Here is an 11,140-nt window from a genome sequence, read left to right as displayed (position 1 = left end):
AAAGAGATATTATTATAATTTTGGATTCTAAAAGCTATATAGATTAATAACAAATTAAATATAAATATTACTCATTTGATTTAGAATCTAAATTCAGTAATAAAAAACTATTTCACAATAAGTTCTCACAATTTGATAATTATAAGTATCGGTGATGAATGGAACGTTATAGAGTTGCTGAAAATGTGTGTGTGTGTATATATATATATATACACACATATATATGTATATTGGGTGAAATTTTTTGTGAAATCAAGACTAATAAACTGCAACACACATCAATAAAGCAAAGAACACTTGATAATAGAAAAAGCAAACAGAAAAGTAAATAGGTTCTTGCCTTCTTGGATCTGTTACACAAGTTCCGAACACTAACCTCTCAGTTTCTTCCCTAATTGACTAGGTTAGTGTAGAATTCTCTATGAACTCATTTATTCTGGGTAAATGCTTCACCACTAGTCAGTGCAACCTGAGAGGAACTCTCATTCGAAGCATCCCTCATATATCCTCCCATGGCAGCTGTGCCGAAAAATCCATGGTGATGACCCATGTGAAATGCTGGTGCAAAGGCAGCAGCTCCAACCCCCAAGGTACCAAATTCAACATTCCTCTTCACCAACGGCTCACCTCTTATCGAGCTACGCTCACCCTCAATCTCGCGATAGCGATGAAGATACACAGTCAAGGGTTCAATGTAGTCATCAAAGCCTAGCTTGCTCATAGCATAAAGCACATCCTCAGCAGTAATAGTCTTGCGCTGCTCGCGTTGGCAGCGCTCATTGGCTTCGCTAGTAATGAAGCTGATGTACTCAGAAACACATTCTTGGATTGTTTCTTTGGCATCATCAGAGATTTTGGCATGAGGGGGAAGTATCTTGCGCATGATCCTGATGACATTTGCAATTGGCATGAACCTATCTTGCTCCCTCACAGTGCATTCGTTGTCATCTATGGTGGAGTGATTGACATTGTTGGTATTGTTATTGCTGTTTCCATGATTGATCTCGTCCAGCCTCATGTTCATCTCAGATAGCTTCAACCCTGCAAAATATCAATTTAAAAGTAACAACTCATCTAAAAAACAGCAAAAATCAAGATTAAAAAGAGAACATAGTTCATCATGCTGTCTTCAGATCGATGTTTGTGCATGCAAAATCTGAAGGACAAGCCAAATCTTAGAAGGTTTATAAGAACACATGCTGTGCCAGCACAATTGCTTTATTCACTGCTTTGTCATTTTCACATATATGTACTTGAAGATATGTAATAGACAGCAGTACGACTCTAGAAGACTGAAACTAATCAAATTTGTGAACAAATATAATTAGAATCATCCATCCTGACGCTCTCACTTATAATATGTTTGATATTACTATTTGTTATTAATGAAAAACATATGTAAAATTAAAAAATATTAAATTTATTCCTAAGATAGTCTCCATAAATATTCTAATTTTTATAACAGCATTAAAAGGAGGATGTCTTGACTGGATTTTGTAACACCCTATGTTCATTAGGTTAATACATTCCACTGTTCCGATGACTAATATCTGCACGGACAGTTGGGTTATGTAAAATCATATTTAAATTACTTAGACACGCCATGAACAAAAATTAACAGCAATTATATGAAGGTAAAATAGAAATAAGAAAAACAAAGCATAAAGGGTTAAATGAGCCAATGCCACAATGATGGGTGACCGAACCGGGAAGTGACTACGAGGTCAGTCATAACCTTAATTTCATATGAGACATTGTGACACTGCAGTCCTAATAATTATTGTGAAGCTAGTGAAAATGAGAGAACCATAGAAAAGAATTGAGAAAAATGTCAAATAATTAGATCAGGGTTCATGAAGTAATACAATGCTATTGGTAAACCGGATTAGACCAGTAAGGGGCAATTTGGTCAATTCACTCTTAGAGGTGACTTTTGGCCTAAATGTCCATTAATATGTTGGAATTAATATTTTGAAAAATAGAATAAAAGAGGAAAGGTGTAGGATAAGAAAAGAAAAGAAAAATAAGAGAACAATGAATTATGACATCATCCTAGCGATGCAAGCATGGCATCATAAATAGTTTAATTTAATTAAAATAAGTTGAGATAAATATAAATAGAGAGAAATGAAAAAAATAAAAATAAAAAGACCCTTCTTCTTCCCTTGGCCGAATTGCTTTCTATCTCCTATCCCTCTCTTTCATTTCTTCCTCCATTAAAACTCAAATTTAAGCTTTGGTAACCCTAAATTTCTCTATAAATCCCTTCTAAAACTTGTGGAAAACCTCAAATTGAACCTCAAGGAAAAGATTGGGAGGAGAAAACTTGAGGAAAATTTGAAGAAACAAATAATTAGAAGAGCATTAATTGAGGTAAGCAAATCAAATCATTTCTCTTAGTATCAATGATTGATTGAGAGTAAAAATAAATGAAATTTTAGGATGAAACTTGAAAACAAAATTTGCATGAATGGAGCTTGGGTAAATTTGGCCAGCTTTGGGAGATATGGGATTTGATGAGAAATTATGGAATTGAATGAGTATGTGAGCTCAATTGAGTATGTAGGTAAGTATGGTATGCTTAAAAATCATAAATTGTGCAATTTAGAGAATTAGGGTTCTTGACATTAGGGTTTTAGGGGAAAAATTTGGGGGTTTTGTGAGCTGATGTAAATTGACCAAATTGATATTTAAATTAGTCAATTGGAGTGAATTGGAGTGTGATTGAATGCATAGATTGGATTGAAATGGTGAATGTGATGCTACCGTAATCTAGGCAGTTTGACCTTGGTCCACTTAGGTGGCCATAAATTGAATTTTGTTGCTCCAATTGATATAAGGCTAATTGGAGATGAAAATTAAGACATAATGCAACAATTTTCATGTAGAAATTCTGCCCTAAAACTGACCACAAGTGGGTGAAAAATTAGGTTAAATCCGGATTAGGTACCCTGTCCTTGTACAGATTGATCGTATGAATAGTACTTATTCAAATGGTCATAACTTGGTGTAGAAAGGTCCAAATGACCTGATTTTTGTGCCATTAGAGCAACTTTTATGAGGAACACAAACCTAAATTCTGGCCATAACCTAGTCAATTTGCCACCCAAAATTAGGTCCTCAAATCTGCCAGAACCAAATATTACCCAGAATTCTGGATTTTGGTCAATCCGGCCAGTTATGGTTAAATGGCCATAACTTGAGCTACAAAACTCTAAATGGAGTGATTCAAAAAGAGAATTAAATTAGACACACTAAGGAACAACTTTGATGAAGGTAAGTTCGCCAAATTTTCACTGTAGATAGGTCTAATAGAACAGTAAACATTAGATATAAAAACTGAAATTTTAGAAATACACTTAAGGAGCTTTGAAATATAATTGGCAATCAATTACAACAAAATTGTGATCCAAAATGTGGTATGCGGTTATAATTAGAAGTAACATACCTATTAAAGATTTAAAAGTCAACATTTTGACCTGAATTGTGCAATGAATAGTACCACCATAACCAAAAATATAAAGGACCCAACTTTATAAATCGTAGTGGGTAGATTAAGCCTACAAAAATTTAATTATTGAAATTTCCTATTATAAGTGATTTAATGGACTACTGAAAGACTTTAAATTGTGTATTTCAATAGAAAAAGGCACTGGAAAGGATAAAGAGAAAGTGAGCCAAGGCCAAGAGGTGACTCATAGAAGGTTTGTGCACAACCATTGCTTTCTTTTGATTTTAAATTTGAATTTTGATTGGATTAAATTGTGAAATAAATTTATGGTTTTCTTATATAAAAAATGTTAAATGATACAATTTGTATGCTATTGACTTAATTCTTGAGAAATTGGTTTAAATGTAATTCGATGGATACTTTGATGCTTGGAAGACTTGCAAAATAGATTGAAACCACAACGATCATGATTAATTGATTGAATTTCTCACTAGCTTGTCTAGTGGGACGAATTGATTTTGAATTCCCTTTCTAGCTGAAGTATCAAAGTGTGAGTGCCAGTTGAGGACGAATAGGATGAGTATTCATATATTTTGCTAGCTAGCTATGGTATTCCTCATTAGCCATTGGCTATTGGGATGAATTGGACATTGGTGTCATGATTAAGCTGTGTAACTTGTCAAAAATATTATTTGATAAATTATGAAATGAAATTTGATTCCTTTAAGAAATTTCTAGATTTTCGAAACTTAGCATGATTTTATGTGTTAACATATCAAGTGATTTACTTGTGAATTATTTGTTGTTTAAATTATCATTTTCTTTACATTTTGCACCACTGAGTCTTTGGCTTAGCAATAGCTCTTTGTTGCTGTCACAGGTAGAGCGGTAGAGAAAGCAGCAGAGTAAGCTGCTTGTGAATTGGATTGTTCAACTTTTTGGGAGTCACTACCGGGCATACAGATTATACCCTTGTAAATATTATTATAATGTATAGATATAACTGTGTATGTATTTACTTTTGGACTTTAGCAGTTGTATAAACATTGTATATTAAATTTTGAAATTTTAGTTTGACCCGTGTAAATATTTATGAACTTACTATTCCTCAATAATGAAATATTTGAGTTCTTTTTATAATTTTATTTTTAGTGATGAGTTGCTTGAAAATTGTGGAGATTGTGTTGTTGAAATTGAGTTGAATTGAAACTATATTAGAGTTTGGGGTTGAAAGAAATATAATGGGAGTGTTTTTACAAGTTTTTAAAGAACTGGTTTTTCAAAATACAACCGGCACTCTGCCAAAATTTTTATAAAATTTATGAAAAATAAATTATCCAAAATCTTATTTTATGACATAAATGACAACTAAATGTTTTTAAATAATGCTTTCACATCACTTTACAATTTAAAATGAATGAAAAAGGTTTTAAAATCCCTTGTAGTGTATTTAATGGGTTAACGATAGGCGAAGTTCAGTAATCCATTAGATATACTATGGGATCATGTTATGCCTTACAGAGGGGTATGGTGTGACATGTTTTAGTAGTATCAGAGCAAGTTTTTAAGTATGTTTTGAATTGTGAATTTGAATATTTTTCTTTGATAATACAACTGCTCAATGTCATTATTTGATACATAGAGTGTATTACATTATGAATATGAACTAATGAACGAGAATCTCCCTGTGTTGTTTGTTCAAAAGGTAGAATACCCTCTAACTTACGGAAGAAGGAGATTGCTTAGTCGAGCAATCAGTTGAGGCTGAGGTACAAGGGGAAGCCCTAGCTCTTCAGAATGTGAGTGGGTCAGCCACTCCAGCTCCTTAAATGCCGTAGTTTCCTGCTCAGTTCGCTCAGTAGATGGCTGCACTGTTTCAGCAAATAGCTGGAGGTATACCCACCCAAGCCCCAATTCAAACCCAGCAGCACAACCACAACCTCCAGCCAAGCAGTATGACAAGTTGTTCAAGTCTAGTGCTACATAATTTAAGGGTATAGTGGACCCATTAAAAGCAGAGTAGTGGTTGGAAAGCATGGAAAGAGTCTTTAAGAAGCTGCACTGCACGAACGAGTTGAAATTTAAGTGCTCAGTTTCACTTCTACAGGGGGGATGTGTATAATTGGTAGAAAACCATCCCCCACAGTTTGGTAGAACCCCCAGTATTGACATGGGATGACTTCCTTAGAGAGTTCAGACAGAAATACGTCCTAGATGCTTATGTGGATATGAAGCTGCAAGAATCTGCAAGAATTTTTAAGTTTGAAATAGGGGAGTAGAACAGTGGCAAAGTATGAAAGAGAATTTTTCCACCTGAGTTACTATGCCGAGAGTCTACTTGCCACTAGTAGAGAAAGATGCAAAAGGTTTGAAGCCAGTTTGAAGCCCAGTTTGAGAATGCAAGTGGGTGGATTCCGACATGATAACTTCTCTGAACTCATATCTTAAGCACTGGAGCTAGAAAGGATTGAATCAGAAGGGGCACCAAAGAAAGAGAAGACAGAAAAAGAGAAAAGTGGGAAGCCCGTGGATCAGAGTTCCAATGGCAATACTGGAAAGAGAAAGAACTTCGGGGGACAGAGTAGTAAAAAGTCAAGTAGGGGGAGATTTTTGGGACAAAGACCCCCTCGATCTAGTCAGCAGACGACCAGAAGTTCCTTCCCTCCCTGTCCCTGTGAGACTTGTGGAAGGAACCATGGTGGGGTATGCTACAAGGCTATCAGTGCTTGTTATAATTGCGGTGGTATGGGACATTTTGCAAAGGATTACACCAGTCCCCACAGATCTGGGCCACCCACTACCATAGTAGAGGGATCTGTTCAGAGTTCTGCCACTAGAGGTTCGCAGTCAACTAGCAGAGGTAGAGGCAGAGGTAGGGGCAGTACCTTAGTCAGCCAGGGCACAGTGAATCAGTCAGAGTAAGGTAGTGCTTCAGCCAGAGTCTACACTATGAGACAGAGAGAAGAAGCTAAAACATCTGATATTGTGGCTGGTACATTCTCTATCTTTAATCAAGATGTGTTTGTGTTGTTTGATCTGGGTTCTACCCACTCTTATGTTAGTGCTAGCATTGTTGGTTATCTTGCTGTTTCTTGTGTAAAAATGGATTTTGAGGTACTAGTAACTAGTCCATTAGGACAAGAGGTCAGGGTCAATAAAATGTATAAGGATTGTACTTTGGTGATCCAAGAACATACTTTTCTTTCCGATTTGATAAAAATGCCCTTCAGAGATTATGATATTATCTTGGGCATGGATTGGTTAGCCAGGCATCATGCAATGATTGATTGTAGACTGAAGACAGTCACTTTTGGTTTCCCTCAGTACGGTGATGTGGTAATACATGGGAAGAAGCAATTATTATCAGCAAACCTTATTTCTGCTGCACTTGCTAGAAAAATGATCCGAAAAGGGTGTGAAGCTTACTTGGCTCATGTGATAGACACCCAAGTAGGGAGTCTAGCATTGAGAGACATCCCTACAGTATATGACTTTTCGGATGTGTTTCTTGAAGATTTGCTAGGATTACTTTTGGAAAGGGAGGCGCAGTTTGAAATAGAGGTCATGCCCGGTATGGACCCAATCTCTATTACTTCGTATAGAATGGCATCTACTGAACTAAAAGAGTTGAAGGTACAGTTACAAGAAGTGCTTGATAAGGGTTTCATTTGCCCCAGTGTGTCACATTGGGGAGCGCCAGTGTTGTTTGTTAAAAAGAAAAATGGCACTCTTTAGTTGTGTATCGACTACCGGCAGTTGAATAAGGTGACAATAAAGAACAGATATCCATTACCCCGCATAGATGATTTATTTGATCAGTTGAATGGTGCAGCTGTGTTCTCTAAAATTGATTTGAGATCTAGCTATTATCAATTGAGGGTGCAAGAGCAGAGTATTCCAAAAACTGCTTTTAGAACTCGATATGGCCACTATGAGTTTCTGGTTATGCCATTCGGATTAACTAATACTCCAGCTACTTTTATGGACCTGATGAACACTATTTTCAGGCCATACTTAGATCAGTTTGTTGTTGTGTTTATTGATGACATCTTGGTATATTCGAAGAATGTAGAGGAGCATGATAGGCACCTGAGGATTGTACTATAGACTTTAAGGGAGAAATAGCTATATGCTAAATTATCGAAGTGTGAATTTTGGCTGAAAGAGATTGTGTCAGCTGAGGGTATAAAGGTAGATCCCTGCTTATTCCTTAGCTGCTTCCAATTAAGGATAGCTTCAACCTTGCAGGGATCTACCTTTATACCCTCAGCTGACACAATATGCCCTGGCCAAAATTGGAGTTTGGGGTTGAAAGAAATATATTGGGAGTGTTTTTACAGGTTTTTGAAGAATTGTTTTCTCAAAATAAAGCCGACACTTTGCCAAAATTTTTATAAAATTTGCTGAAAATAAATTATCCAAAATCTTATTTTATGACATAAACTACAACTAAAGGTTTTTAAATAATGTTTCATATCACTTTACAATTTAAAATGAATGAAAAAGGTTTTAAAATCTCTTGTAGTGTATTTAATGGATTAACGGTAGGCGAAATTCGGTAATCCATTAGATATACTACGGAATCATGTTATACCTTACGGAGGGGTAAGGTGTGACAGACTCGATCTATTATAGACTCAAAATACAAATATGTAGAATTCATGTATTTAATATATGAGTCCTACTATAAAATCATCAATGCATAACAAACCCTTACAACTTAATAGAATTTAGATAATTTTTTTGTTTTTTTGGGCTGATTCAATGGGCTTGCATACGAGGACAATAAACTTGTGCTTTTAACCTATGCATAATAAGCTGAACCTTAAAAAATGGCTTATGAAAATAAGTCACTTGGCTTAATAATGACATTTCATGTGGCATATTAATAGAATTAAATTAATATAATTTAATTTAAAAGATAATAGAAAGAACCTATTAATCAACTAATTTCAAAATTTAAAATTAAATAGTATATATTTTTATATCATTTATCAAATATAAAATTATATCAGTAGTCATTAAAAATTTTATTTATTAGCACTTGAGATCGAATTATATCTTTTTATGAATTTTTATTATTTTTTTTGTAAATATTAACATAATATTATTTAAGACAATATCTTTTAACATATTTATTACCATATTTGCTAGTATGGATATTTTCTTTTTAATCATACACTGTTTTTTTTTTTAATTGCAATTATAATGTAAATATATTATATTGTCCTTTCGGTTGGAAATAATTAACAATTATTTAAAAATAAAAATTTGATTTTTGATAGAAATATAATAATATATAATTATTCAAAAATTTAATATAAATTTAAATTACATTTAATATAATTAATAATTAAGAATTTAGTGATTTTGAAAATACAAAACATAGAAAAATTAATATTAAAATATATTATCAAATTAAAATAACTCCAGCAAAAACCATTAGTTAATTACTAATAGGAGACATTTAGGATTAAAATTAAATACATATATCTTTTCATCAAATTAAGAAGCTTCATGTCAAAAAATAAAAAATAAAAGTAAAAATCCAACCTAATTAAAATAAGTTTAAGCTTAATCATATAAACATGACAGACAAAAACATGTTAAAAATCCTTCATGAATGACCTCATATCTTGATTGTTTCTATGTATGAGACGTGATGAATTAGGCCTACCTATAAGAAATTTTCCAAGTTATTAAATCAGTCTACCAAATTAAGGCATGTGTTCAAATTAAATCCTCTAAATACATAAAAATTGAACACTTTTTCAAAGGAAAAAGTAAAAGCAGACAAAAACAAAGAAAAAAAAAAGCCTTAAAAGCCTGAAAATGCATGGATGCCACTTGTTACAGTGGGGTCCAAGGATGCGTGGACTATGCATGCCACTTGTAACATGTTATGAGTTTACTATTTTCATCAGCTATTATTTATTTTCTTCTAATTACCAAGCCAACCTTGACAAGCTAAATGCAGATCAAGAAGATCAGTTAAAAGAAGAGAAACAAGAACTATACATAGAGCTAAGGCCATAGATTTCTCAAACATGCTCATATATAACACAAGAAAATCAAAGAAATATGACAACAGAGAAAGATTTTGTCCAAACCCCATCAAAGGAAAAGCAAATTTTGACAAGAAATTAAAAAGCTCCCAAAGCATTCATGAATGAATATATATATATATATATATATATATATATATATATATATCTGTAATCTTGAAATGGGAAATCATGTTAAAAGAGAGCTGAGACTAAAGATTTGTTCGCATGCAAAAGAAATTCCTGAAGATCACCTGCTTTTGGAACCATTATATATTACATTATATTACATTTCACTTAATTATTACCACTGCTTTATATAAATTACCAGAGCTTGTGCTGGGGAGCTTGCGGTAGCCATGAAAGCCTCCACGGTCCATCTCTTCTCTTCTCTGCTCTGCTCTTCTCCTGCTCTGTGTTGAACTGATCGATGAACAAATTAATGGGGACGATGAAAATAAATATAGAGAGAGATTTATAGAGTGGGACTGGGAAGTGAAAAGGTGGAACCACGTGGCAGAGGGCGACATCAACGAGGATCAAAGGTTTTACTAGATAGGAAGTGAGTGGATGCTTTTCTCTTTGCAGTGTCAACACTAATGAGAGCAGGGGGCGTTGGTTTCACACTATAATCATCTAACGGTACTCTTCCACCGTTGGTCCGTTGGGCCGGTTATACAGTGCAAAGGACCTATCCTATCTTATACATACTTCAGGTTTCAATTCGGTGGACAGGATAACTATATTTTAATATGATTTTTATTCAGATGTAATGGAAAAAAAAAACATGGAATCAATGTAATGTTTCTTTTAATACATTTACTTATTTATTATTTATGGTAAGAGTATATAGGTTCAGGATAAACAACTCTAGGCTAAATTTTGCCTCTGGTGTAGGAATTTTATGATTGGTAACACAACGGTATACGAATTTTAAAATTTCACTTAAAACCTCATAAACTATAGTAAATGTCACTTTAAAGTTATACAACCTACAACAATCGGTTTAAAGTTAAAAATATTGTATGGCATGTCCAAGTAAGATTAAAAATCATCTTTTCCTTTTTTCTCTCCTCTAACATGTATTACTCCACTCTCTCACTCTTTCATTTCACATTTTCTGTCTTTTCGATACAGCAGGTTATGTCCTTTCAATTTCTTTATCGTCAGGCTCATTCTTCATCACAAATCATCACTTGAAATCCCTCGATTATTTCTTTCTATGGCTCATTCTTTATCGTCGATCAAGGATTTCACCTGAAGCCTAGAACGCAGCTTCTTTTAAATTGTTCTCTCGAATGCTATTTCTATCTCTCTCTCTCTCTCTCTCTCTCTCTCTCTCTCTCTCTCTCTTGTTGTTCCCTTGATTCATTAGTTCGCTCGTTGATTCATTAATTTGTCAGTTTGCTTGTTGTTCCCTTGATTCATTAGTTCGCTCGTTGATTCATTGATTTGTCAGTTTGCTTGTTGTTCCCTCGAAGGATTATGAGTTTAGTCACTGTTTTTCTCACGAATCTACTGTTATCTCACAAATCGCTATCAAGTTCACTGTTTAGGACTTTCTTTACTGTTTTCGCCCGATTAAGTTAAGGTATGTTATTTGTTGTAGGTTTTTTCCAATTGGTATATTTGATTCAACATTATT

General features: G+C 34.0%; 1 protein-coding gene across 1 annotated transcript; it reads right to left on the bottom strand.

The window, feature by feature from the left end:
• Positions 1–282: 282 nt before the first annotated feature.
• Positions 283–10,119, bottom strand: LOC110657040 (nuclear transcription factor Y subunit B-6). Its single transcript, XM_021814089.2, has 2 exons — positions 9,824–10,119; positions 283–1,041 (listed from the first exon to the last, which is right to left on the bottom strand). The coding sequence occupies exons 1-2, from the start codon at positions 10,023–10,025 to the stop codon at positions 428–430; spliced, it is 816 nt and encodes a 271-aa protein (XP_021669781.2). The 5' UTR covers positions 10,026–10,119; the 3' UTR covers positions 283–427.
• Positions 10,120–11,140: the final 1,021 nt, after the last annotated feature.

This window comes from Hevea brasiliensis, chromosome 5 (assembly GCF_030052815.1).
Source record: "Hevea brasiliensis isolate MT/VB/25A 57/8 chromosome 5, ASM3005281v1, whole genome shotgun sequence".
Classification (NCBI taxonomy): Eukaryota; Viridiplantae; Streptophyta; class Magnoliopsida; order Malpighiales; family Euphorbiaceae; genus Hevea; species Hevea brasiliensis.
This window is presented reverse-complemented; position numbering and strand designations above follow the sequence as displayed.

Coding starts and splice junctions, on each gene's coding strand:
- LOC110657040 (XM_021814089.2), bottom strand. CDS start 10,025: ATGTCGCCCTCTGCCACGTGGTTCCACCTTTTCACTTCCCAGTCCCAC. Junction 1,042..9,823: donor GCTCCCCAGCACAAGCTCTG/GTAATTTATATA, acceptor GATATTTTGCAG/GGTTGAAGCTATCTGAGATG.